Source organism: Canis lupus, chromosome 9 (genome assembly GCF_003254725.2).
Source record: "Canis lupus dingo isolate Sandy chromosome 9, ASM325472v2, whole genome shotgun sequence".
NCBI classification, from domain to species: domain Eukaryota; kingdom Metazoa; phylum Chordata; class Mammalia; order Carnivora; family Canidae; genus Canis; species Canis lupus.
In genome coordinates this window covers 23622724-23650694 of record NC_064251.1, presented here as the reverse complement: position 1 = coordinate 23650694, position 27971 = coordinate 23622724, and the positions used below count along the sequence as shown (strand labels likewise).

General features: G+C 55.1%; 2 protein-coding genes and 1 long non-coding RNA gene across 4 annotated transcripts in view; 2 read left to right on the top strand and 1 right to left on the bottom strand.

Annotated features, from left to right (window-relative positions):
* Nucleotides 1–16672, top strand: part of THRA (thyroid hormone receptor alpha) — a 24845-nt gene extending 8173 nt beyond the window's left edge. The window contains exons 2-9 of the mRNA XM_025440427.3: nt 2587–2940; nt 5344–5411; nt 6015–6115; nt 8255–8402; nt 9039–9244; nt 10262–10408; nt 11010–11268; nt 11894–16672. Coding sequence (XP_025296212.1) covers nt 2888–2940; nt 5344–5411; nt 6015–6115; nt 8255–8402; nt 9039–9244; nt 10262–10408; nt 11010–11268; nt 11894–12144 — 1233 coding nt within the window. The 5' untranslated portion in view covers nt 2587–2887 and the 3' untranslated portion in view covers nt 12145–16672. The remainder of the gene's footprint in view (nt 1–2586; nt 2941–5343; nt 5412–6014; nt 6116–8254; nt 8403–9038; nt 9245–10261; nt 10409–11009; nt 11269–11893) is intronic.
* Nucleotides 15527–23200, bottom strand: NR1D1 (nuclear receptor subfamily 1 group D member 1). 2 transcript variants are annotated; one of them, XM_025440425.3, is made up of 8 exons: nt 22554–23200; nt 19526–19858; nt 19229–19317; nt 18980–19124; nt 17984–18627; nt 17490–17675; nt 16724–16934; nt 15527–16013 (listed from the first exon to the last, which is right to left on the bottom strand). In XM_025440425.3, the coding sequence occupies exons 1-8, from the start codon at nt 22582–22584 to the stop codon at nt 15814–15816; spliced, it is 1839 nt and encodes a 612-aa protein (XP_025296210.1). In that variant the 5' UTR covers nt 22585–23200; the 3' UTR covers nt 15527–15813. The 2 variants fall into 2 exon arrangements, with proteins under 2 accessions (XP_025296210.1, XP_025296211.1); XM_025440426.3 differs by lacking the exon at nt 22554–23200 and adding an exon at nt 21419–21741.
* On the top strand, nt 21696–27971 carry LOC125755729 (uncharacterized). Its single transcript, XR_007412888.1, has 2 exons — nt 21696–22048; nt 27115–27971. It is a non-coding gene; the product is annotated as an uncharacterized LOC125755729 (long non-coding RNA).

Below are 27971 nucleotides of genomic sequence, written 5' to 3'. Positions count from 1 at the left end.
GTCTCAGAGGTCCAGGTATGTCCCTAGAGCCCAGGGGTCCCCCGGGGTTCTCCAGGCTCTTGCTGGGTGCCACGTGAGGGTGCCCTGAGCATGAGGGCAGCACCTTGCTCCTCTGCCCCTTGACAAGGGTCAGCATGGCCAGGGCACCAGAGCACCATTCAGCTCAGCACAGAGGTGGGGCAGAGAGAGAGCTTGACCCTCCCCCCAGCAGGCACGTGCAAGCCCTTGGCAGTGCCCAGACACATTTGGAGTGAAGGCTGGGCTGGGGAGGAGGAAGGGAAAATAAACATGGTGGCTTAGGTTGGCACTACCCCAGGTGTGCCCTGTAGCAACTGGCAGTGGCAGGGAGCAGGAGGAGGGGGTCCTTTGGAGCTATGGCCCCAGGTAGGAGCTGTCCGGGCCCTGTGGCTGCTGCTAGTGTTGCCCGCCTGGCCTGGCCCCCAGCTGCTAATACCCATTCCCATATACCCTGGTCCTCTGGGCCTGCCCCCAGGGCCTGCTCCTGGGGGCTGCCCTTCTCTCAGCATGCCCACTCCTGTGCTTGCCTCCTCCCATCCCTGGGGGCGCTTGGGCCTCCGGCTGGCGAGTGGATTTTTCCAGCTTCTGTAAACAAGTGGTGGCAGCGTGCCAGGTGGGCAGGAGACAGGCGAGGGCAGCACCGCAGCCAGGGTGTGCCAAGCACCGAGGCACAGCCTCAGGGGGGAGACAGGGAGACACCCAGACCCAGAGAGAGAGAGAGACAGACAGACACATACACACACACACACACACACACACACACATTCAAATGCAGACAGACGACCAAAGGAAGCCTCGCTGGGGCGCAGATAGAAGTGGAAACAGAGGTGACGCAAAATAGCCCTCACTTGTGCAGTCGCACCCCTACGACTTCCCTGGCCCCCTACCTCTCAAGTAGCAGGCCCCAGTGCCCAGTCCCTGGGCATCCCCACCCACTCCTTCTCCTCCCCCTACCTCTACCCCTTAGGGCTGGCTACGCCATTATAAATTTATAACAGGAATTTCTTCACAAGCCAAGAAAAACTTGACCTACTTTCTTGACGGCTCCCTGGGCTAAGACTCCCCGCTCATTGCCCCCCCCCTCAGTCTCCTGTCCAGCCCCCAGTGCCCAGTCCTGGTCTGTGGGGGTAGCAGAGGCACCATGAGCCACCCTTCTGTGCTCCTGCCATGTTCTTCCAGCTGGGGGCTCGGTGGGGTGCAGAGGCCCTGTCCTGTTGCCCTGCCCTGCCCAGTGACCTGACTTATCTCTGTCTCCCCTCCCACCCTGGCTCCTTATCAGTTCCTGGGGGTGGGGCGGGGGGCCCAGGAGTGAGGTGTCTGCAACTGCAGCCACGTGATGGAGGCTGTGTGTGGGGAACTGTACCCTTTGTCCCCCACTCACATGCCCACACCTGCCTGTGTGTGCACAGGCTGCAGTATGCCTCAGGTCTGTCACCTGTGGTCAGAGGGGCGGTGTGGACAGAACAGTGGGCCCTGGGCTGGCACTGCCCTGGACCCCAGCTAGTGGACCAACACTAGCGTTGAGACAGGCTGTGAGGTTCTAATCCCGGAGTCACCTGCTTCCTAGCTACATGCATGGGAATGAATGATCCAGCCTGCAAATTCATCTGTAGAGTTCTGATGCCCACCCCGGAGGGGGCATATATTATGTATTCAGGTGGCACATGTTGGTTTCCTTTCCCCTTTCCCTTGCTGTCCTGGTGGGTGGCAGCACACTTAAGCCAACTGGGAAGTCTGATCCTCAGGCTGGGAAGTGTGATTTGGGACCTTGGACAGGAAGTTCTGGAGTCCTTGGGGGACTGGGACTGGGGAGTCATAATTTGGTCAGCAGCAGGGGGGGATGTCAGCTCCCCATTATTTTCAACATCTCTCTCCATAAAGGCACTCAGGTGGGGGTTCATGATCGCTGGATGTTGCCCCCACACCCCACGCTTCCTTCTTGAGTACCCCCCCGCACCTGGGCTGAAAACTGCTCATTTTGGGTCTCCTCTTGCCCTGTAATACTGATAAGTCTTACAAAAACTCGACGAGAGGGGTGGTAGCAATAGCTAACGATTAATGGGTGCTTTGTCAAGGGCCAGGTGCTTGATTGAACATCAGGATTGAGACATGGGAGGGCACCTGGGTTGCTCAGTGGCTGAGCCTTTGGCTCAGGTCGTGGTCCCGGGATCCTGCGATCGAGTCCCGCATTGGGCTCCCGGTGCCTGGAGCCTGCTTCTTCCTCTGCCTGTGTCTCTGCCTCTCTCTCTCTCTCTCTCTCTGTCTCTCATGATAAATAAATAAAATCTTAAAATAAAAAAAAAAGGATTGAGACATGGTACATGATCACCTCATTCTTTTCCTCCATACCTTCCCAGGTCTGGGGCTTAGAACGGGTATCTCCAGTCTTGCCTGCTGCACCTGTTGATCTAACAGATTGTCCAGATCCCCTCCCTGTGCTTGCCCTCCATGCCCCCCACCATCTTTTTATGAGCCCCCGAGAGCCCAAAATGTTGCCACCAAAGGAATCCTATCTACCTACTCCTACCATGGCCCTGCCTTATCCCTGCTTCTCTCCTCTCTTTGCAGGGACTTCTGGACAGAACAAGACTCTAAAGCTACTCCCCCAGTCCAAGACCCCTCCTCGGACCCACACCCACCTTGCCCTCAGCCCTACCACCTGCCACTCCCTGGCCCCTCTCACCGCCCGCCCCCCCTTGGGGCACAGGGCATGGTGTGAAAGGCCAAGTGCTGAGGCAGGCACCATGGGTGCTGTGCCCTAGGGCCTGGGTGGCAGGGGGTGGGTGGCCTGTGGGTGTGCCGGGGGGGCCATTGTGCCCACCCCAGTCTCTTGGCGTGCTGGAGGGCATCCTGGATGGAATTGAAGTGAATGGAACAGAAGCCAAGCAAGGTGGAGTGTGGGTCAGACCCAGAGGAGAACAGGTAATGGGTCTGGCAGCCAGGTCATGCCAATTCCTAGGCAACAGGCATGTTCACCTGGCTGGGCAAACGAGAACTGAGCTTGGGCTTTTTAAGCACCTTTGGAGGGATGGGCATGAGACCAGCATATCTGCTGCCTACCTTTGCCCAGGAGGTGAGGTCATGGCCACATGTGGCAGGGAATTAGGCACCTGGATTGAGAGATGTCCATTTTGGAGGGGGGAGGTGATGCAGAGCGATTACAGCAGCAGGCATGTGGTTCTTCTCTTGACAGTGCTAGGAAATCTCACATGCCCTCCCAGTGTCCCTCGGCAGCTCTCACCTGAGCACGTGGAATGCATACAGCCTTGCCGTTTTCCTATTCTTCCTACCAGACTACTGTGTGGTCCAGAACCCATGGTGCATGGGACATGACATTTCAGGGCACATGCACCAGTGACTGTTGGTCACGGCCCATGCTTATATTTGGAACCTATTGGGAGCCCCACAAGCTCTTCCTTGTTCATGGGCAGGAGCGAGCAGTGCTGTGCGGCTCCTCCCAGGAAGTGGAAGTGAATGCCAGCTCTGAAGGTTTTACTCAACACGTGGAGGAGGAATCAGCCCTGTACACACAACTAGGGATGGGTTACCTATTATCTGCATTGCCCTTGAAGAGCCCAGAGGGTCTCCACTTCTCCCATCAGCCCTAAGTAGCACAGAGCTCTGTCCCAGTTGGCATGATGCCCCAAGAGCTGGGTACAGCCTGTGCCTATGGCCAGGGAGAGGTTGGGGGTGAGGGTGCTCTGGGGAGGAGTGTGGCCGTTGCCTTGGAGACCAGATCTTGAGCCAAGAGGCCAGAGGCTTGGCCAGGCAAAGCCTTGGGGCCCAAGTCTAGGTCCCTGGAGGGATGGAGGAAGTGGATGAAGCTGGCAGTTGTATAGGACACCTCAGGTATCCCTCCCAAAGCCTCACCCCAGAGGGCCTCTGAAAAAAAGATCTGGCCTGTCACTGCATACCTCTCACTTGCAGCCTCTGTACCTCCCTGCTCAGACTTATGTGAGTCTGGGAGAGTCTGCTCCTAATTCAGAGAAAAGTAAGAATGCAGGTTCCTGGTCCCCAGCACTACCCTCCTTCCCCCATCTTCCTCCCCTCCCCCCATGTCCGTGCGCCACCTTGTGGCTGTCCCTGGGACTGCACCCAGAGGCTGTGAGCCATAATTGCTGAAAACCGCCAGCTCAACTAGGGGCTGGAAGGCCTGGAGTTCTCCCACACCTACTCCTACTGGAGGCAGGAGGGAGATCTGAGTCTCCAGTGGTTGTAGAAATCAGACAGGGGTAATCCCCTGGGGGCCTAGAACACAGACTTGTCTGTGACTGTGACCCTGGCCAAGGTCACTGTGTCAGTGTGTTGGGAGCCGCATCAGGCTCTGGGGGGAGGAGCCCTGCAGTATGCCACATGCAGGGTGGGTGTGGGAGGTTATACAATCCGAGCATGCATGTAGAGGCTTATATAACCTGTGTGTGCTGATGTTATGTAACACATATGGGCAGAGGCCAGTGACATATATGTGCAGTGGCTGAGGGTTGCTGATACCTTGCATGGAGGGGTCCAGAGTCCTTGTCCTGGCTCTGACTCCAGTGCCCAGTGTCACCAGGCCACAGTGGGGCTTTGGTTTGTTGCTCTGTTAAATGGAGGCCATGAACAGGGTGACTCTGGAAGTCTCTTCTTATTCTCATATTCCAGGTTCTAGGTTCTAGTTGCTAGGCACTATATGTTTTCAATACTATGGTTATTCACCATGTGTGCATGACCTGGAAATCAAGCAACATGTTCACTGGGGGGAGGGAGATGGTATTATTAAGTGTCTCTCCAGAGGGTTGTGTAACAGACGGGCATATCCTAGAGGTCATATAATGCATTTGAGAATGCCCAGAAAATTTCATAGATATATAGATTTTGTTGCTTATTTACTATGCTTAGGTTTATACTGAAGGCTTAGTCATTCAGATGTGCTGGTCTTATGTTACGTATATCTGGGTGCTCTAAAGGTTATATAGCTTTAAGCGTGTCCTGAAGATTCTTTCTGCATAGGTGTCATGTATTGAAGGCTAAAACGTATGGATATCTTGTGGATTATGGGTGTTCAAGGATCTATAATGCGCGTGTGTGCATGTGTATGCATGTGCATGTAATGTGTGTTTGGGCCCTAGAACGTGCCTGCGTCCCAGCCAAGCCCTTTATGTCTCTCCTCAAAGCTTCTAGATAGCTGGACCCTCCTCAGTTTTGTCACCTGACCTAGGGGTGGAAGTAGAATGAGGACACAAGATGGAGGGAGTGGGGCCTGGGGGATTATATAAACCTAGTGGATGAGAAGGGGGCTGCCCAAAGAGACTGCTCTGTGATTCTGCCCACTTTGCCCCCATCCAGTGCCAGGTCACCAGATGGAAAGCGAAAAAGAAAGAACGGCCAATGTTCCCTGAAAACCAGCATGTCAGGTGAGCCAGGCTGTGTGTGCCTTTCCTCCCCACCCACAACCCCACTAAACCAGGCCAGGGCTCTTTCGGGGCCTGAGCATGGACCAGCAGCTCCTGTGTCCCTTGGGGAGAGCTTCCTAGAGGGCTTGGGACCGACTTGTCTGAAGGTTAGAGGGGTGAAGAGGGCATGCCCCGGCCTTTGAGGATGGATTAGGTCAAGAAGGGCCTCTTCCCTTCTCCGGCAACCCCCTTGCCTGAGCCCTACCCCCCTGCACCCTGGAATCAGAGTCTGGGCTAAGGAGCCAAGGGACTATATTTTCCAGAGATTAGCTGCTGACATGTGCTTCTCCTGCATTCCCCCTCCCTGCCCCTCAGATGCAGCAAGAGAAAATCCCCAACTGGGCAGTCGGAAGAACTGGGATTCTCCATATTCTTAGGGAAGGGGATGGACAAGATGACCTCTGACGTGTCTCCAGGATTCTACCTGGACACAAAACCCTTCAAGGAGGCTGGGCTAGGGGATGGGCCAGGAAGGAAAAAGTTGGGGGAAGAAGAAAGTGTAGGAGCCTCTCTGCTGGGGGCCCAAGCCATGCCTGCCTGCCTGCCTCCCTTCCTCCCTCCCAGGGTATATCCCTAGTTACCTGGACAAAGACGAGCAGTGTGTCGTGTGTGGGGACAAGGCAACCGGTTATCACTACCGCTGCATCACTTGTGAGGGCTGCAAGGTATGGACCAGCCAGCTCCTGCCCCTCCCCTGCCACCTGAGCCCCCATCTCACCCACCTTAAGGCCCTCAGCACCTGGCAAGGCCAGCCCTATGAACATGTCACCTAAAGCCCACCTGTTGCTCCACCATTGCTCTCTCTCATTCATTTGTTCATGCACAATCTCTGCTCTGCCACTCATATGTAAGATGCCTAATTTCTCTGGGCCTCAATTTCTTCATCTATAAAATGAGCATAACCGTCCTACCTACTACTTCAGAGAGCTGTTGGGAGAATTAAATGAGCTAAGTCATGGAGAGTATTTAATAACAGTGCCAAGCACATAAGAAGTGCTCAATAAAAATCCCAGCTATTGTCCATCCATTTGGTGTATCAGCTATGAGGGATGTAATATGTGCCCTGCCCTTGGGCTGCTCATGGCCTACCCAAGAGAGGTACACTAGAAACAAACATCATTTTTCAAAATGTGGTTCATGGGTTCAGTGCAGAGCCCCAGGTCCCATTCCAGCCCCACTCAGTCAGACCTCTTTGTGGTGAAGCCTCGTGGACTCTGCCTTGAAACTGGTTCCCTGGTTGCTTCCCCTGCATCTAGAAGGTTGAGAACCAGTGTTGGGGGTCGGGGCATGGTGGGGCCCAGAGTGGGAGAAGATGACAGAGTGTCCCTGGGCAGACGGGACAAGGTCATAGACTTGGGGAGCCTTAATTAGATCTCACTTTGCTCATTTTAACCTGCTAGGGTTTTCCAGGATCATCACCTCGTGAAAATGTAAGACCTTCCAAGAAACAAAAGTATTTAAAAATATGTTAAGGCTTCCAGTTTCTCTCTTTCTTAGTATCAACCAAGCCAAGAGCACCCGGGGTTTAGCATCCTGTAGCATTGTTCATGGAAGCAATACAAATAGCGTAACATAGAGCAAGGATCCTCACCCTCAAGGACAGCAAAGTCCTAGAGGAGCATCCCAGAAAGACAGAAATGCCTTGGCCCTACCCCAAGAGAGTCTGATGTAAGTCTAGAGTGAGACCCAGGAATTGGTATTTTTTCATAAGTGCATTAGATGATTTCAATGCACTGCAGAATCTGTGAACTCGGACCTTGTGTCCCATACGTCAGGTCCAGTTCTGGCTCTCCTGCCCATCTAGCCAGTATTACTTTGGGCAGATTGCTTACTCTCTCCAAACTTCAGATTCCTAGTCTCAAAATGGGTTCCTACCTCATGGGGTTGACACAGCATCAAATATGATGATGCACCAAAAAACAAAGCAAAACAAAACAAAAAACCCCACAAATGCTTTAAAAAATAAACAAAAAAATGCTTTTAAGTGCCTCATAGCATTCAGCACATGTTAATTCTTGGTATTATTACTGCCATCTTGATTCTTGAGGTTTTTCCTTTATTTTTTTTAAATTTTATTTATTCATGAAAGACACACACAGAGAGAGAGAGAGAGAGAGAGAGAGAGAGAGAGGCAGAGACACAGGCAGAGGGAGAAGCAGGCTCCATGCAGGACGCCCGACATGGGACTTGATCCCAGGTGTCCAGGATCACACCCTGGGCTGAAGGCGGCACTAAACCACTGAACCACCCGAGCTGCCCAGGTTTTTCCTTTAAAGCAAAGATGAAACCCTATATATAGAATTAAACATTTTCTTTTAAAGCTGGTAGGGTCCACATACACAGTGCATTTTCTTGATTTTTTTTTTTTTTTACCCCCTGCCCCATTTCAAGAATTCCACCTGCATGAGCAGCAGGCACCATGTATAGGAACGGTTTGGGGAGGTCAGTTTTATTTTCAGAGTTGGTTAGCAAGATGGAAAATGAGATATCAGTTGGACTTCCAAAGCTGCTCTTCCTTCAGGCGTCATAGCACCTGACACCATCCCAGGCTCATGTCTCTGTACTGTGGTCCTCATCCCTACCCCTGCCACCACCACTACCCACTTGCCCCTGCCCCTCAGCAGCCTAGGAGCTGAGGGCACATGTTTCTATGGTCCTTTGACCCAGCCAAGTGATCTTGGGCTTGCTGGTGTCAGGAGGATGCCAGGCTCCCTCACTAATCCCCCCACACCCCAGTGGACTGCATGGTTGGTTAGGGAAGGGGAAATCACGATCACTCCATGCTTCATCTCCCTCCACCCCAGGGCTTCTTTCGCCGCACAATCCAGAAGAACCTCCATCCCACCTACTCCTGCAAATATGACAGCTGCTGTGTCATCGACAAGATCACCCGCAACCAGTGCCAGCTCTGTCGCTTCAAGAAGTGCATCGCCGTGGGCATGGCCATGGACTGTAAGGGGTTGCAGGGGGCAGAGTTGAGCCAGATGGCTGCGGGTGGGGGTGATTTCAGGTATGACTGCTTCCTGCCAGGGAATCCTCAGGACACTCAAGGCAGAGTGACAGTCCACCTCAGGCTGATAGTGGAATGAATGTTCGGGATCTTGGTCCCTGCTGCCCTGAGGAAAAGGAAACAGGATCTCTCTTTGAGCCCTACATGTGGGCCCCAGTGCCTACCTGCCTTTCAGCACTCCAGGGCTTTAGAGAGAGTTGTCAGGTAGAAAGGAGTCCTGAGCATCCCACCCTAGCACAGGGTTCTTGACTATAAGAGAAGGTACCCCACTTCTGGGTGAGAGAGGGCATCTTGCATCGCATCGGCTAGAGATCAAATAGCAGGGTCTTCTAGTAACCACTTATTGGAACCCTTTAGACCAGGATATGCGAGTCACCTGGATCAGCTCAAATTAGCATTGATGTGGTCGCACTGATTCTCATGATCCCAGACTGCGCCACCCAACTGCTAGGTGATTTGGGAAGTCACTTAACCTTTCTGGCCCTCAGTTTCCCAACCTGTACATTGGGAGGAGTAGTTTCTGAACAGGTTGTGGAGAGTGCCATGCAAAGGGCATCGTGTCTCTCTGCTGTTGATAGTGGTTCTAGATGACTCAAAGCGGGTGGCCAAGCGCAAGCTGATTGAGCAGAACCGGGAGAGACGACGGAAGGAGGAAATGATCCGATCACTGCAGCAGCGACCAGAGCCCACTCCCGAAGAGTGGGACCTGATCCATGTTGCCACAGAGGCCCATCGCAGCACGAATGCCCAGGGTAGCCACTGGAAGCAGAGGCGGAAATTCCTGGTAAGGAGAGAGGCCTCCCCGCCCCCCCCCCAAGAGCTGCAGCCAGGTGACCAGGAGGGAGAGTGAGTTCAGAGTCTTGCCTCCTTCAGGAAGCCTTCTTAGTTTAATCTGACCCAAAGCTGATGCTCTCTACAATTTGGCAATCCTGACTCATACACCTGAGTATATGTTGCTGCTGTCTGAGCATGGCCTATTTCATCAGACTGGGGGGCTCCATGAGGACAGGACCTGGCCTTCCTCCTTGAATTTCCAGAGAGCATGGGTAGCTGCTGCTCTTTTCCCTGCCCACAGTGACTGAGAAGAGAGGGTGAAGACTCAGTTATGTAACAGCATTTCGGGGCCCCTGATGGGTGCCAGGCATTGCGTTAGGCCCTGGCAAAACAGAGTGCTCAGTGAATGGTCAGTTAGGGAAGAGATGGACAGTTGGTTGTATATGGTGAGTAAAGGCAGAAAACTGGTGTCTGGTTCCCGGTGGAGTGTGCCAGTGGGTGGAACAGTACACTGTTCAGAGCACAGGCTGCAAGACCAAGCATATGTGTGTATAATGGTCAGGAGTCAGACTGCCTGAGTTTTAATCCTGGTTCTGCCACTTACTAGTCATGTGCTTATTACTTGGCTTATTACTTGGGCTTATTACTTAGCTACACTATGCCTCAGTTTTCTCATCTGTGAAATGGTGGCAAGTAGAACATCCTCCTCATAAGGTTAAATGAGATATATAAAACATAGCCTAGTGTCTCCTGTATTAAATATTCAGTAAACATAGCTTCTATTATTATGTTATTATTTCTACTACTGTTATGATCATTGTTATTATTAGCCGACTTGGAGCTCTGGCTCTGCTCTGTTTCCTGCCCCAAGGTGAAGGAGAAGCCTTAGGTCCTGGATGGGGCCTTCCCCACATACTGGTGGCCCCTCTTCCCCAACCTGCCTTGGAGCTCCCCCTGGTGGGCAGGCAGCCTCAGTGAGAGGTTGAAAGGGGTCTGCAGCCCCAGCTGACCCCTTCTTCTTCTTTAGCCGGATGACATCGGCCAGTCACCCATCGTCTCCATGCCGGATGGAGACAAGGTGGACCTAGAGGCCTTCAGCGAGTTTACCAAGATCATCACCCCGGCCATCACCCGTGTGGTGGACTTTGCCAAAAAACTGCCCATGTTCTCCGAGGTGAGTAGCTGATGGGAAGAGGCATGGTGCCACACTGGAAGAAAACCTGGGGCTGCTCCCTAGGTCACTTGGTGTCAGCACATGCTCATCTGAGGTTCTCTGGACAGGGAGCGATTCCTGTAGGTCAGCACACAGCTAACACACACACATACCCAGTGCCTATAACACACACACACACACACACACACACACACACACACAGCCCATGCCTAAGGAACCAAAGGCTCCAAGTCCCCAGCCTCGCCAACCCTTCCCTACCCCTCTCCCCCCACATCTACATAGCCATCCTGGCTATAGCAGCGTGAGCACCACCTCTGGGCACAGACTGCCCTCCTAGCTGTGGGATCTTGGCCATGTTACCTACCCACGGACCTCATTTTCCTCCTTGGCAGTGGGATGGAGCTAATGATGGGAGGTAACTCACATAGGCGTAATTGTGAGGTTTAATGGCTTAGGCCATGCCCATGGCCCCAGAGCAAGGTTAGCCGCTTGGAGTACACCTTACTGGCTGAGGCCAGTGGTGACCTCCTGGCTCCCAAAGGGCACCCACAGGAGACAGGAGGGGCATGCTGAGTGTTCCTGTGGCCCTGCCACTCTGCAGCTGCCTTGCGAAGACCAGATCATCCTCCTGAAGGGGTGCTGCATGGAGATCATGTCCCTGCGGGCGGCTGTCCGCTATGACCCAGAGAGCGACACCCTGACGCTGAGCGGGGAGATGGCCGTCAAGCGGGAGCAGCTCAAGAATGGCGGCCTGGGCGTGGTCTCTGACGCCATCTTTGAACTGGGCAAGTCACTTTCTGCCTTTAACCTGGATGATACAGAAGTGGCTCTGCTGCAGGCTGTGCTGCTAATGTCAACAGGTACCTGCCTACCAGCTGGGAGGGCTCAGAAGCTTCCAGGGGCCCAGAGGTTGGGTGGGCCCTGGGCACATCACACTCTTCTTCCCTGACCCCTATAGTTTTTCTCTGCTTCCCTTTGTCACTGAGCCCATTCTCTGTCCCCTGTGCTCTGCTCTGTCACCAATACCCCCTGGGTTCTGATGTCCAGGCCCATCTGTTGCCTGCCCATGCCTCCTCTGCTCCTCGTCCCATGTTTACCCCGTTCTTTCTCTCTGCCGCCCCCCCCCCATCCGTTCTGTTGCCTGGATTCGCCTTTGTTCCCCACCCCCAGCCACCTTCTATCCCTCATCCCTCCTCAGTGCCCAGTCCCCTCTCCCTGTGCCTCCTCCCCTCTGCACTTCCTCCCACCAGCCCTGTCTCCAGGTTTCCCCTCCCTTCCCACCTCTCAGCCCCTCTGTGGTCTTTATTCCTTACCTCTTCAAGCCCCCAGCACCCCAGCCTCCTCCTCAGCTGGGCCTCTGGCTCCAGCTCCAGTGCATGTACTACAGCGGGTTTCTCACCCCTCCCCCACCCTGGCTCCTCTGCCTCAGTCTCCCTTCGCTGGCTCAACCCCCCCCTCCCCCTGCACGTCCCTCCTTCCCCACAGATCGCTCGGGCCTGCTGTGTGTGGACAAGATCGAGAAGAGTCAGGAGGCATACCTGCTGGCGTTTGAGCACTACGTCAACCACCGCAAACACAACATTCCGCACTTCTGGCCCAAGCTGCTGATGAAGGTGACTGACCTCCGCATGATCGGGGCCTGCCACGCCAGCCGCTTCCTCCACATGAAAGTCGAGTGCCCCACCGAACTGTTCCCCCCACTCTTCCTCGAGGTCTTTGAGGATCAGGAAGTCTAAAGCCTCAGGCGGCCAGAGGGTGTGCGGAGCTGGTGGGGAGGAGCGTGGAGAGAAAGGGCAGAGCTGGGGGGCTGCGGGAGGCCCCCCACCCCTCCTCTCTCCTTCCTCTCCCACACACCCCCCTCCCCGCACTGCCCATCCCTCCTCAGAACCTCCAGCCCTGGGACAGGGCAAACACATGAACTTGCTATGAAAAGGACAGTGTGGGAGGTTGGGGGGCCGTGTCCTGCACTTCCCAGGACCCTGTCCTCTAAGAAGGTAGGGGGAGGGAGGGACAACCAAGAGGGGACAAGCCATCTTGACCGTAGGGGATAGAGGAATGTGGGGTGTGGGGGGGATGCCCTCGACTCAGCCCCTACACACACACAAGAGAGAGCCCCCTGGCCCAGTCCCTTGACTGAGGTTCCCCCCCTCCAGGCTAAGGGCCTCTCCGCTTCCCCAGATGCCTGGGTGCAAAGAAAGGCTTGGCTTGGCTCCTCCCCCTGGAGGTTAAAAATTAGTCATTCTAACTGCACTTTGGAAACCAGGCAAGGGGAGAAGATAAATGAAGAAAAACTAGACAGAGAGAAAAAGAAAAAAGAGAGAGTGAGCGACTGATGAGAGAGAGAGAGAGATGATATTAAGTTATTAACCGAGGCTGGCCCCCTACCACCCCTAAGCACTTTGAGAGCTGCCCCTCCTCCCCCCAAATCAGAGAGAACTGCCCCCCCATACCAGGTCCCCAAGGGTAGGGCTGCCGATCAGAGCTGTGAGTTACCACAACAGGGTCCTGGCCATCCCTCCTCGCCTTGCCCCTCTGTGCCCCTTCGGCACCCCCGCCCTCCACTCCTACCCCACCCTCTACCCAGTGCTCCCTCTGCTCTCTGCCACTCGTGCCCGCTGAGTTCCATCTACCTCTCACGCTGGATGCCAGCTGGCCCCTCACCAGCCTGCCCTGCTGCCCACACAGCTCCCCTTTCAAGTGCCCAGCCCCAGGGGCCTCTCCCCACCCCCACCCCCACTCCTTCCACACCTTGGCACCCACACAGGGAAAACTGTGGCTCAAACTCCTGCCCTCCTCACACCTGCAGTATTGGATACAATCCAGATGCTGCTGCACTGGGGGGCGGGGGGGTAGTGGGGCGGTATGCGTGAGCTTCTCCCAGAGCCTACCCCCTTAGGACCCTGTCCCCGTCTGTCTTCTGGGCTCTCTCTAACCTCTGCCCTTTTCCTTCCCCACTCCCACTCAATGCACTAACCTAGACTCTGGGCAGGCAGGCACCAGAATGGGGTTGCCTAGACAAATGGCACTTAGCTGGGGCCCTAGGAGAGGGGGCGGTTGGTGCTCCTCCTTTTTCCTTTGAAGCTCTTTAGGCCAGCCGCCCCTCTGCCCCTGGGACCCCTTTCCCCTCTTCTTTTCTCTAATTCAGGGACTTTGGCTTGAGCCACCTCCCACCCTCGTGGTGAGGAGTGCTCTGTTGGTCTGCACTTGGGTGAGCTGCCCTCCTCTTCGTTTTGGCTCTCGCCCACTGCCCACTCCACAGGGAAGAGAGGGAGGGAGGAGGTAGCCCTCCCGTGGGTGTGGGGAGGAGGATGGGGAGGGACAGAGCAGACCAGAGGGCCCCGGGCTCAGGGCTGCACGTCGGCAGGGATGGATGGGTGGACACAGATGCCCCCGGAAGCCATGGGGAATGGGGCAGGGGCAGGGGGAGGGGTGCCAGGGCTTCCTGCGCTTTGCACTATTGGGGCAAAATGTCTTAAGCAGTGGGGAACCTGCCACCCCACCCTGACCCTCAGCCTGCCACAGCCCCCTACACACACACACACACACACACACACACGCACGCGCACACACACACGCACACACACATACACACGGGAAGGCAATGCTATGCTGCCCATTAGGGCATGCCCTTCCCCCACTGTCCAGGTGTTCTCACAGGGGTGGAGGGCCTGGAAGAGCATCTGCTGTCACCTGTGCATGTGCCTGCCCTGCCCCCCCCGCCTCCCCCCTCGGGCTAGTGGGCTGCCCCTGCTGTCTTTGTCTCTATCCTCTCTCTCTCCTGGGGTACTGATTCCTGTATTACTCCAGTCCTATGGGTAAGCCCTCTTGTACCCTCCTCTGGGGGGACACCACCCCTGGGGGCCCAGTGGAATTCCTGACCTGTCTGCTGTCTCCCCATCCTTCCATCCCAACCTCCACCCCTGCATCCCCATTCTCAGCCATGGATATGGTGGAGAAAAGGCCTTGAAGGGGCTTGGCCTCTTACAGGCACTTGGGAACCCTCCCCTGCCCCTCCCCAATCATAAGAGCTGTGATCCCTTACTCCTTCCCCCACCTCTGACCCCTCCCCCCTCACTCTAGGTGATGTGGGGTGTATGTGTGCGTTTCTCTGCGTGAATGTGTGAGCAAGTACATGTGGGTGGGGCAGGAGCCAGGGGACTCAGGAGCGCCACGCACCTGCTCTAGAGAGGCAGCTGTCCCAGTCCCTGCTTTGGAAGTGGGGGACAGGGCCCTCTCCTGGGGGCCATTGGTGCTAATGAGGGGGATGGCCTTGATGTGGGTGCTTAGCATGCCTCCCCCAGTATTGGCCCGGGGCACTAGGGCAGGCGGGGCCGGGCAGCAGGTGCAGTATTGGTGGGAGGAGGGACTGCTGGGAATGGGCCAGGCCAGGACAAGGGGGTGCCAGAGCCATGACCACTCCCCCGTGCCCACCACCCGCCTCTCCATCTCAGTATCCCCCCCCATCACTCAGAACACACATACCTCATCCAGCCTCCTCCCTGCTCAGCCTTGGGGAGGGTGGGGGTGGAGGAGCCCCTACCCCTTCCCCTGGTGGCGGGTCTACAGGGCTGGGAGAGGGCAGGGCGTGTGACACAGACACTGTCCATAGGGGCACAGAAATTCCTGCCCCAGGAACTCCTGGGTGGGGGGAGGAGACACTTCCCTGGAGGCGCTACTGAATGTATGAGAAGCTGGTGCTGGGGTGGGGGGAGGGGGTGTGTGGCCAGAAACAGGGAAGGAGGTAGGTCCCCTTCCCCAGGGAGGGGGAACCGGTAGGGGTGACTTGGGGGGCTCCTACTCCTGCCCCACATTGACAATCAGTATGTCTGTTACGTGCGATTTTTCACCCCGTTGTGTTTTGGGTCAGGATTTTAAAGAAAGATATTTTTATGGTAATTGTTGCTCGTCTATTTTACTATATATTTATGTAATAAATATATGATGAAAATAACCCCCTTGGGCACCCCCCTTAGACTTGTGTGCTGTTTCCCTGTATCCTCCCATCTGCTGGCAGAGTACCCACCCCACAAACTGACCAGATGGAGAGGTGTGCCCCAGCCTTGGCAGTATTTCTACCCCACCCCACCCCCAAAACGAGCACACACCACAGAAGCCAGCTCAGCTGTGAACTATTGGATTTGAGACAGGAATAGAACAAATCAGGGGGCTAGCGAATGAGGGAGGGGGGAGAGTGATTTAAATAGGGGAGGATGGGAGGGTCAGTGATGGGGGAGGGAGGCAGTTATTTACAAGAAGGCTCGGGGGGCCGGAGGCTCATCTTGGAATATTTTATAACAATATAAATAAGATTCTGGTTTGCTTTTCCTTTTCGTCTCGTAAAGGAGAGAGAAGTGCAGAGTTCGATTCTGTACAAGGGGGCAGCGGCAGAAGGCCGGCCGGGCGGGTCACTGGGCGTCCACCCGGAAGGACAGCAGCTTCTCGGAATGCATGTTGTTCAGGGTCCGCAGGTCCGGCAGCTTGAGCAGCAGCTTGGTGAAGCGGGAAGTCTCCGAGGGCCGGTTCTTCAGCACCAGAGCCCGAAGAGCCCGCAGCAGCGTCTCCTGGAGCTGCTCCACCGAAGCGGAGTTCTCCATGCCCGAGCGGTCTGTGGGGAAGACGACAGCAGTGAGGCAGGCTCCCTGAGCTCCTCTGAGGAGGAACCGGAGGAGGTCTGTGAGGAGGTCTGCCAGGAAGTCCGCCAGGAGGAGGAGGAGGAGGAGGAGAACACGGCTGCTGCTGGTGCTGCTGCCGGAGCAGCCTCTCCCTGAAGCCCCTCGGAGGGCCCACGGGGAAGGAGGAGGAGGGGAGCGTGACTGCTTCCCCCAGACCTCTGCCCCGAGAGCAGGAAGCGGTGGAGAGAGCCAGGAGCATGGTCTCCACAGGGCTGGTCACCTCCCATCCCACAGGGCCATTCTCCTTCCCCGAACAGGCCACACACGTCCAGGCTCCCTTGCTCTTTGCTCTGTAGTTCCTGCTGCCTGGGATGCCCTTCCCCCTCTCTGCCTGGCAATATCTTATTTGTCCTGTGAGGCCCCACTCAAGTGTCACCTCCTTTCCCAGCTCCCCCAGGCAGAAATAGTTGTCTGTGCTTCCAAAGCCCTTGGTTCATGCTTCTACTGTGACACTTATCTCACTGTTTTATAATTAGTCGGGCATGAGTCTGTCTCCCCAGCTAGACTGTGTCTGAATCATGTCTGTATCCCCAGTGCCCGGTGCAGGGCCTGGCATAGAGTAGGTACTCCATAAAAGGTGTGTTGAATTGAACTGCGTCCGCCTCCTCCCCCGGGGTCAGGCTCAGGCGAGAGCTTGACCTACCTGCAGAAACAAGCACCACCGCGGTGAAGAGGCCCAGCTCCTCCTCGGTAAGCGCCAGGGAGTTGAGCTTCTCACTGAAGTCGAACATGGCATTGAGCAGGTCCCCCATGCCCATGGCTCCGAGTTCCTGCAGGCTATAGGTGGTGCGGCTCAAGAACATCACTGTCTGGTCCTTCACGTTGAACAGCGATGCAAAGCGCACCATCAACACCTGGCGGGGGGGAGTGGGGGGCAGAGATGGTTATCCTTGGGGGTGGGGTGGGGGAGCACTTGCTAAATTGCCCCGCAAGTTTTCCAGGGGGTTTACTGGTGCTGCCTTAGATTTCTCAGTAAAGAGTGGGGGTGGTTTCTGAATGGGTAGGTGGGTAGGAGTGGGAGAGAAATGGAAGGATGGAGAACATCACCCTGGCTTTGGAATCCAACAGGCCTGAATCTGAGTCTTAACTTTGTCACTACCCGTGACCTTGGGCAAGGTCACAAAAGCTCACCAAGGTGAGTTTGCTCATGCCTGGAGTGGGGGTAGCAATGTGCCCTAAGATGTTATTTTAAGGTATTGGAATGTTATTTGACCCCAGCTGAGAAGACAGAAGACCCAGCCATACCAAGGCAGGATGGAGAGGAATCCTGTCCCCTCCCTCAGCAGTCAGAATCTGCCAGGACAAAGATACTGGGGGTTCCAAAGCCTTGCAGAACCCCTGCCTATCGCAGATACCCAACGCTGGATCCTTCCCCGGGTCAAGAACAGGGATCACAAAGGGTCACTCACCTCAAAGGTGCCAGCCTTAAGCAAGGTGACCTGGTCATGTTGAGAAAGATCGCGAAAGCCGGGGATGTGCTTGGCAAACTCTACCACCTCCCGCACAGCAGGTGTGAAGCTCATGGAGAAATCCTCCCAGATCTCTTGCACGGTTCTCCCACTGCGTCCATGTGGGTACATGTTCATGGGACATGCCTGGAGAAGGAATGGATTTGGGGAGGGGAATATCAGCTAGGTTGGTTCAGATGGGTTCCCCCAGCAGGGCTGGACCCCAGCTTCTGCCTGGGTTAGGGACTGTGGCCCTGAGGATGAGTCTTTTAGGTAAAGTAGCAATCAGGTGCCAGGTGGAGATCAGGGATTCACCGACAGAGCCCTTACGGCAGGGCTGAGCATCCTCCCCTGACAAGAGGATATTCCTGCATTAGCATACAGGCACACCCAGCTGCCTTATGCTAAATCCAGTCTCCCAGGCCCCCTGCCCACTTCACCCCCAGTGCCCTCACCAGCAAAACGTTCTTGGAGTTGCCTTGCCGTGGACTGTTGGCAGGTGCTTCGCCTTCTGGGGCTGTGTACACATGGGTGGGGCATAGACGGTGCCCATTGCTGTTGGGCTGCTGGCAGCTGTGGTGGGCAGGGCCTGGGGTCCAGGCAGGAGGGTAGGAGGAGGAAGCCTGGCGTAAACCATTCAGGGCTTCATTATGACGCTGGGCAGCCATGACATTGTTGTCATTGGGGACAGGAGGGCAGCCCTGACCTTCCCAGCAGTGTGGGGTGGTGGCTGGAGGGCTGCCTGATGCATGGTTGGCATTGAAGTTGCCAGGTGAGGTGCCCAGCTTGTCATGCGCATAGGTGAAGATTTCTCGGTGGGCCCGAGCCACCTGGGATATCACATCCTCCACTGTGGGCTCAGGACTTGGGGATCGGGGAGGCGTCAGCTGTTGTGGAAATTGGGAGAAGCCCACCAAGGGTGAGGGAGCCGGAGCGGGAGGTGGTGAGGGGCCCATGGGGCCTGGGGCTGGATGCTGGGTGGGTGAGGTTTCCAATGGACACTGGCTGCTCATTTGGTTGTTGGCCAGGTTCATGGCGCTCTGCATCTCGGCAAGCATCCGCTGCTTCTCTCGTTTGGGGATGCGCCCAAAACGCACAGCTGTGACAGGATGAGAGCAGCGTCAGGAAGTTCTCACACACACTCACATGCTTCTCTTCCTTCCTTCCTCCTGAAAGGGCAAGGCCCTGAACGCTTGGGGTTTCACATCAAAACCAGAACCACAGCCACGCCCACTGAGGGGGGTTTTCCAAGTAGGGATTGCTTAGGAGGTGGCCAGAGGAACTAACAGGAAAGAAGCGCGTTTATCTTTATGAAAGATGGGTGTCCCCTGTGCAAAGGAGACTCCCAGTGTGACGGGTCTCCGTTGGGACTTTTTAAAGGGAGGGATTAGCTCAGAAACTTTGGGTGGAAGGAAGGGAGGGGACATTGTGGGGCAACGGTGCTGCCTTACCATCTCGAGACATGCCCACGGAGAGACACTTCTTGAAGCGACACTGCTGGCAGCGGTTCCGGTTGATGCGGACAATGGAACAATTTTCATTTTTCAGACACCTCTTGTACTGGATATTCTGCTGGATGCTCCGACGGAAAAAGCCCTGGAAGGACAGGGGCAGCTAGTGAGCCACTCCATCCAGGCCAGGCCTATGTGTCCGGAAGGATGAGGTCACATGCCTCTGCCCTTACCCCCATCCTGCCTCACCTTGCAGCCCTCACAGGCATGCACGCCATAGTGGAAGCCTGAGGCAACATCCCCACACACTTTACACAGTAGCACCATGCCATTCAGCTCTGTGGGGAGAAAGAGGCAGCGGGTGAGCAGGAGGGCCATCTGAATGGCCAGAGACGTGGAGGTTTTCTGGGCTGGACAGCAGTTGGTGCAACTCTAGGAGAAATCCCTGAGGCCAGGGAAGGCCCTGGGAATAACTGTATCATGTGAACACCATGTCCCAACCTAGGCCTGTCCGCCTTTCCCCAAATCAGCTGGAAATTTACGCACTGGTGATGTTGCTGGTGCTCTTGCTGGGGGACACTCGGCTACTATCTTCCAGGGCCACTTGTAGACCCCCTGGGGGGCTCCCATTATAGAAGGAGGAGGATGACGATGAGGAAGATGAAGAAGGGGAGCCATCATCACTCAAGCTGGGTGGAATGCTCCCAAAGGAGCGAGCTGGGTCCTGAGTGAGGGAGCCAGTGGGTGACGGTGGGAAGTAGGCAGGGCAGCCTTGAGTCAGGGACTGGAAGCTGCCATTGGAGCTGTCGCTGTAGAGAGACTCAGGGCTGGTGCGGCTTGGGGAGGAGCTGCTGGAGCCAATGTAGGTGATGACACCACCTGGCAGGAAAACACAAGGGAAGGGATGTCAGCCGTCACACATCTTTGGTCCCAGGGTACCACTTTGCTCATCCCCCCACCTCCCTCCTCCAAATACTGCTGGATGCTCAGAACTTAACCGTGTGGAACCTTTAATCTTGGGAGTCCCAGGAAGAGCTGCAGTGAGCAATTCCCCAACACATATCAGACATAACATGGCCAACCAATACCCTAAGACCCTTTGCAGGGTACATTCAGCTTCTGCCTTGGGTGTGAGGTGCCTCCCTAGAGGCGGGACCTCTGCAGGCATCTCACGTATGTATCCCCTCTGCCCTGAACGCTGTCCTTGGGACTATGGACTGCAGCTGATGACCTAGTGGTCAGTGGCAGACCTGAGGATGGATGAGCCACTGAGACCCATTCAGCATGCCCAGTTTCCCCTCCCCTCACCAAAAAAAAAAAAAAAAAAAAAAAAACCCGTGGCTGATGCATTCCAGGGATGAGACTATGGAAGGCCAGCTAGCCAACACTGAGGAGAGTAGAGGTCTTACAAGAGTAACCAGTCACATTCCCCCAAAACTGGAAGACATATTCTCCGAAGATACTGAGGGTACTGAACATGCCCAGGCTGGTTGCCCTGGGCTCCAAGAGCAAGAGTCAGAGTGGACTCTCCCTCTGAGTCCAGGAAAGACTTAGCAGTGCACATTGCAGGAGGTGGACATGAAAAACAAATTGTCCAGCATAGGGCTTTGGAAATCCCCTTCTAGATCTCTCAGCCTGGTGACAACGACCTTGGCTCTCTGGCCATTCAGGAACTTTGGCCCAACCAGGTGGCTGTGTTCCCGTGGTATTAGGAGAAAAGGTGACCTGCTTGCCACACCTTTGCCAGGCACCTAGCCTGGCCTGCCACAGGCGGGTGGGAGAAGGGAGGATCCTAGGACACGTGTGAGCCAACACAAGCCATGTCACCGTGTATCCAGAGCACATGTCTTGCTCACCCACTGACACACACTGAGCTGGGCAGGGCAACCCTAAAATAGCTCAAGGTTGGTCAGGGTGAACCTAGCTCCCAGTAAAAGTAGTTGCACAATAGATCAGCTCCTACAGTTTCAGGGTTGGAACTGAATATCCCATCAGAGATGGAGGGGGATGGGATATTACTGAGTGGTAAATGAATTTGACCTAGTTCACCCATCCCCCCAAAGGGGAATAAGACCTTCATCCAAAGATAATCCTACCTGGAAGTGAGGGGCATGCCCAAAAGGGTCTAGTCTAGATCTAGATCTATCACAACCAACTTGATTTAGAGGAAATTAACTCCACTCTCTGGGTGTCAGTTTTCCTTTCTGTGAGGAAGGGAGGGGGGGGAAAGGTGAAGGAGACCTTCAGTTATGATTCTGGGAAAGTCCTTCATGACAACTGCTGCTTGCTTGGTGGGGATGGGGAATGAGACAGTGTTTGCGGAACTAAGGAAAGAGATGCTCCAGGAACAGAAGGAATTTGGACCATGGTAACACCGAGTCTAAAGGCATTAAAGTGAGAGGAAAGGAAAGAGGCGAAGGTCAGCTAGACAGGAGGTACCATTGAGGAGAGTAAACATGAGGCCACGAGAGGTCAGGGATGTCTCCATCTTACTCTGCTTCGATGATGGGGAGAAGGGGGGCCCCAGGCAGGCGGACAGGAAAAGAGGCAGGCGGGGGCGGTGAGTCAGCCCGGCTTCACCCAGATCTTGGAGGGGCGGGGCGGGAGCCGAGCCCTCAGCCGGCCTCACGTCCCCACTCCACGTGTGCCTCCTGCACGTGGCTCCCCAACGAGGAACCCCGGAACCCGAGGCCCCGCCCTCTCCGCTTCCCGTCAATCGGGAGCGGCGGCCCCGCCCCCGTCCCGCCCCTCCCGGGCCTCCGGGTCCTGGGCTGGGCCCCAAACGCCAGCCCGGCCGGGGCAACTGAGGGAAGGAGGGAAGGGAACACGCGTTGCCGGGGCGACCGGGGGGCGGAGCTCATTATGTAACGGGGCCGGAAGGCAACGACCAATGGGGTGGCGGCCACGGCTTCTGCTGAATGAAAACAAACGCAGCACGTGGGCCGGACTCCGCAGCCATGTGAGCCCTCCTGGCCTCCCGGGCGTTGTGGGTGTCCTCCCCGGGGCAGAGCACCAACTACTCTGCTGGCTCCTTCAGGGCCGCTCCCTATTGTCACTGAGGATTCCCCAGTGAGATCCGACCCATTCCCTCAGCCCCTCCTGCCCCGAGCCCCTATCGCCCCACTGCTTCTCAGGTTCCCTTGAGCTTGCAGGAACTAGGGGAAGAGGAAGAGAGAGAGGAGGGGGTCCCCTTTCTGAGAAGGCCAGGCATGCCACAGCTGCAGGCGAGGGGGGAGGGGAGATAGGGGTGTTTGGGGCACTGCTCCAAGGCTCCCAGTCCCTCAAAACTGTGCATCTTACCACACGTACCCGCTCTCCTTTTCCTCCTGCCCGGGATCCGAGTCCTTCAGGCTAAAAGGAGCTTTGGGACTCTGAGAGGTGGTGGGGCGCCTCCGGGCTCTTTCCCAGAACGAACAACTCGCTCAGGAAATCCCAGCCTATGGTCCCCATTATGCTAGCAAATCCCCGGGCCGAGGGAGTCCCCAGTGCCTTACAAAGTTCCTCCTGTTCTAAGGCATATATGAAAGTGAGGAGACAACTACAAAGGATGATGACGGTAAAGGAATCTCAGTACCTGTGTTATTGTTGGAGTCCAGGGTCGTCATGTCTTCACTGGCCGAGAGCGGTCATTCAAACCGGACCTTGACACAGGCTGGAGGTTGCAATTGCCGCTGTCTCCCCCTGGGCACTGATTGAGGGCGGGGAATGGACCCCGCGGATCACAAGCAGGATCCGAGGCACGCTGCAGCAAGGTCTCGGGGTGGCCGGACTGCAGCCCTGCAGAAGGGTAGGACGCAGAGGCAACGGAGGTCTGCTTTGCATGGGAAGAGCAGGGTGTGGGGGAGGGGGAATCAGCCTGCTGTAGTTCTGGCTGGAAGGTAGCTAGGAGAGTCGGGTCTCTGCAGTGCACGGGGTGCCACTGCCTGACGGCTTCACAGCGCTGCAGGGTAGCGAATCTGGAGCTCCCGGTGCCAAAGTCCCAGAGGGAGAGAGGTTGCAGTCAGGAAGTAAGTAGGTGATGGGGAGAAACGGGGCACCCAGGCGCAAAGAAGCGAGACGTGTGCCCTGCTACGTTCCCTCGGCAGCAATATTTCACTCTGCCAATCTCAGCCGCCTTTTGCCCCAGCCTTTTTCCCTGGGACAGAGGGCTCTGCGCAGGCGCCAGCAACCCAGGGTTCCCGGGCCGCACGCGGCACTGGAGCAGGTACCATGTGATCCCAGGGAGCGCCTCGTGCCCCAGTGACACACTTTTCCAGCAGCAGGCACGTTGAGCTCCGTGCGCCTGCGTAACGCCAAGCCTGTCGGGATTTGTAGTCCACTGGCAAAGGGGGCGGACTGCGTCTATTTCCCCCTTTCTGCCTTGCAAGAAGCGGCTACTGGGACGCGGGAGGAGCTAAGAGCCGAATGGGGTGGGGTACACTGAAAAGTCAGGGTGGCGTGTTTGGAAAGCTTGTATGGCAGAGGCATGTGAATTCCTGGGGAGGGACTGGCAAGCTTGGCTGCTCCCTGGCAGATCAAAACTAACAGGCTCTTTCTGCAAACCTTGCAAACGTGAGGGCTTCACGTGATTGCAGGACTGCGCCTTGAGGTTACTGGTGACACAGGGAGAGATGACAAGTAGGGAAGGGAGATATTCCCAGAGTCAGGAACTTAAGCTGAATTTCTGCTGCAGAACCAAGTCCTGAGACCAAAAGGAAATGTGACCCCTTTTCCCTCCACTCTCCTTAGGGAGAACATCTTTAGGAAAAGGAGTTGCTATGGGGGTGAGGTTGTCCCTAGGGACTCCCTGTTTGCTTGTATGACACCACCCCATTCATTCGAGGTGACTTTGGGGTGAGTCACTTCCCTTTGTCTGGGAAATAAAAAAGACCAGGGAGGGGAACTTTATGGTGAAAGTGCTTTGAGGTCCTAAAGTAATGGGGCAAAACGTGAGGCAGGGGTCTGGGGGCAGAGTGACCCATTCCCACCCCCAACACCTGGTGCTTGAATGCAGCATGTAGATCCCACAGAAGGGAACCCAAAGATCATCTTAACTCCTTCCCCTTTCCTTAGCATCCTTTCCTTGGTAAGAAGAAAATGAAGCTTAGAAGTGAGTGGCCCAAGGTCAGACATTCATTCCTAGTTCCCTCTGCCCACCCTAAATAGCAGGGAGATGGACAGACCTGCAAGGGAAACACTGCCCAGAGGGGTTAGAGATGGCCAGCATCTCCCTTCAGAGCAGCAATTGCCCCACTGGTGAAAATGGGTCCCCTCCCGCTTGAGGATTTGGACTGTGGGGAGAGATGGGGCCTCTTCAAGCAACCAAGGGAGCCTGAGCCACCTGCTGCTTCCTACTAGTTCCTTCCTGTCCCAGGGTTTCTAGGGAGGGTTTTGTTCTGCACAGGAAGCCCTTCCCCACTTGTTCACAGACAGCTCCTGGGGCAGCACTGAGAGGTCCCTGGAAACATGACAGTAACCAGAGAGGTAGAGAAAAGGAGTGTGGGCACTAAGGAAGGAGGGACCTGGGTAGTGAGGAAACCAGCGAACCGAGTGGACCATGAGGTTGAGAGGAGGTGACTGAATAGCTGCCTTGACCACTGACCCTCTGACTCCCAGGAGATGTGCTGTCTAAAATGGATTCCTTTGAATACCCTGGGTTTCAGCCTTATCCACCCCACCCCCCTCGACCCCAGGAAATGTGGGAGAGAGCAGACAGTGAGCTCTTCCCTGGCCTGCCCTGGTCCTCTAGCCTAGAGCTGGGAAGCTGTGGCAGAGCGTGGGAGGGCCTGGGAGGGGCTAGGACAAACACGGAAAGAGGCTTTTCAGGAAAATTTGGTTCTGACCTCAGCCTTCTCCCCTCCCCCTCCTGCCCGGCTCTGGAGGGAATGCTGGGAGATGAGCTGCCATGTCCAGTATTGCATGCCCTCTGTGTTCTCCCTGCCTCTTCCTCACAGCCAGGGCCAGGGCTAGATTCAAAATCAGGGCCCTTGGCATGAGCTCTAGTACTCCACCAGTTCCACCAACAACACCAGCACACTCCCCTTGCTTGTCCTGGACCCTCCCTGAGGCCCAGAGCTCTGTTCATTGCTCATGATCCTGTCCACCCCCTGTTCTGCTTGTTGGTCTTTTTCCCTATGGGGAAAGGGCCAGGGGTCAAGACTCCCTGCGTTTGCAGCCAGGGAGAGGGAAGAGGAAGCAGAAGCAGGGAGCACTGAAATTCAGTCAGCCTAACTCTTGGCAAGGACTTGGGTTGTTTTGCAGTCTGAGTGAGGTATGAAAGCGGAGGCTGGGAGGAAGAAAGTAAAGGAGGGGGGTTACCTCTGCTGCCTCCTTACTCTGCAGCGCTTCTAATAGGGCCCCACTTTCTTTTTTTCCCTGACAAAGAGGTAACTTTGGGATCTTCCTTCTACAATTGGAGGGAAGGATACAGAAGAATGAAGAGGCAGGACTCTTCTTTGGCTCCAGAAGCTTCTAGTCTATCTGCCCTGTTCCTTCTACTGCCAGCAGCAACTGGCAGAAGTACAGAGGCCCATGGAACCCAGAGCCACCAAAGGGAGGGAGAAAAGGCTGAGTTGTCTTGCCTTTGGGGACCTGGAATAGAATCTAGCTTTGGCCTCTCTTTAACCTCAACCTTGACCTTAAGACAACAGGTGCAATTCAACACAGCCTCCCACCTCTCCTGCCAGCTGGACATTCCAGTTCACTTCTACACTACACACACACACACACACACACACACACACAACCATTCCTCCTATAGCCAAATTCAGCTCAAGAAGTAACTGGGTTCTTAATAAACAGTACTCAGATTAGAACCGTGTGGAAGGATACGTATCCAAGACCTGACACAGCAAGGCAAGCCCTGGCTCCATGTTGCACATACTTCTACTTAGATTTCTCAGAGTCTGGGATTTAGGGACTGATCTCACCATTTGGGGGCAGGGTTGGATCGTGTGTGTGTGTGTGTGTGTGTGTGTGTGTGTGTGTGTTTCCAAATATGTCTTCAATTCTCCTGGATTTCTTTGGACTGGGGGTTAGGGGAGTGGACAGCACAGATAAAGCAGTGGAAGGAGAGGGATCAAGAGCTCCAAACTCTACCCGAAGTATGCATGCAATTGTTTATGAGTGAAAAACTGCATGTGTGAGTGTGTGTGAATGGTATGAGTGTGCAGGGATGCGTGTGTTCGATCCAGGATCTATGCTCCTTGCCAGTGTGTTGTTCTGGGTAACAGGGCAACGCCCCGTACAAATCCTGGGTGGCCTAAATCTTGGGCTGACTGCTTGACTGACTGTCTGAGGGTGGATCCTTTCTAGAAACCAGGTCAGGCTTCAGTAGGTGCCTTCCCTTCCCTCTCCTTTCTCACCAAGCAAACTATGGCCCAGGGGAGTAACCTCCCTGCCCAGGTGATGCAAACCTGGGTCAGAAACCCCGGGGATTCCCAGAATCAGGGAAGCAGCCATGTGCCTGGGAAAGACTCCTGCCTTGCCCTCCTACGTTCTTTTCCTAGTCTCTAAAGGGCTAGGTGGCTTTCCTTCACCTACCTACTCTTGGGGAGAATTTCAACAACATGCCACAGGAGGGCTTAAATCTGAGCTGATTTGTTCTTTGGGGGAACTGGAGAAAGAGAAGGTGAAGCATAGTCTAGGGTTGAGTTCCATGGATATGTTTTGCCTCAGATTCTATCCTCACCTCGCTACTACTCCTTTCTCCAAGGAAAGGAAATAATAAGCACACATTAAGTACCAACTGTATGCCAGGCACTGTGTTGTGTTTTACACATATTATCTCATTTAATATCCATAACAACACTATGATGAAGGTCTCATTCTTATTTTAGAGAGAGGGAACCCGAGACTTTGAGATGTTTGTTAGCTTGCCTGAGATGCAGTAGAGGCTAGGCGATTTGCCTTGAAGCTCTACTTGAAGTGAAGCACTGAGAATTGAGAAGATGTCACATCAGGGGTGCCTGGGGGGTTCAGTTGGTTGGGTGTCTCCCTTCAGCTCAGGTCATGATTTCAGGTTCCTGGCTCGAGCCCCACATTGGGCTCCCTGCTCAGCAGGGAGCCTGCTTCTCCTTCTCCCTCTGCCCTTACCCCTGCTCATGCTCTCTCTCTCTCAAGTAAATAAACAAATCTTTTTTTTTTTTTTTTTAAAGAAAACCAAAGAGAAGATGTCACATCAAATAGTGGTGGAGTCGATAGAGAATTTTGGAGAGGCTGAAGCTCCCTCAGCTATCTCTTAGAACTACCACTGCCAGTGTCACAGTGAAGACTCAGGGGTGTTGGGAATCTGACCTCAAGTATGAGGGTGCAACTATTTCCACTAGCAAGACTGCCCTTCCTGGAGAAAGTGATCACTTCGACTCAAACACTGAAACGTCTGAGCAGCCATCTCATCCTGGTGTTTCCTAACGTGAGGTGTCAACAAGAAGAGAAGCCTGAAGCACCCTAACCCCTGTCCCACAAGTACCTCACCTTCCCAGAGCCATTTCCTTTTTCCTCATCCTCTCCCCTGTCTCCCTCCCACATTCTCCTTGCATGATTGTAAAGGTAGACAGGGGCCAGAATAGGGTACAACAAACAAAGCAAACAAATGACCACAGTGACTGCTTCACAGATGAGTCATTGAAGCAGACACCTGAACCCTCTTGTCTCCCTCTGACTTTGGGATCCACAGCAGGTGGAGGGGGCAGGTAGGTCAGGGCCCTTTAAAGCACCACTGTGCTTCCTTCAGTGGATGTATTAAGAACGGATTGGTTCGGGGATCCCTGGGTGGCGCAGTGGTTTGGCGCCTGCCTTTGGCCCAGGGCGCGATCCTGGGGACCCGGGATCGAATCCCACGTCGGGCTCCCGGTGCATGGAGCCTGCTTCTCCCTCTGCCTGTGTCTCTGCCTCTCTCTCTCTATGTCTATCATAAGTCAATAAATCTTAAAAAAAAAAATTAAGAACGGATTGGTTCATATGACTTTGCATGGTGACAGATGGTAGCTATGCTCACCATGGTGAGCATTTT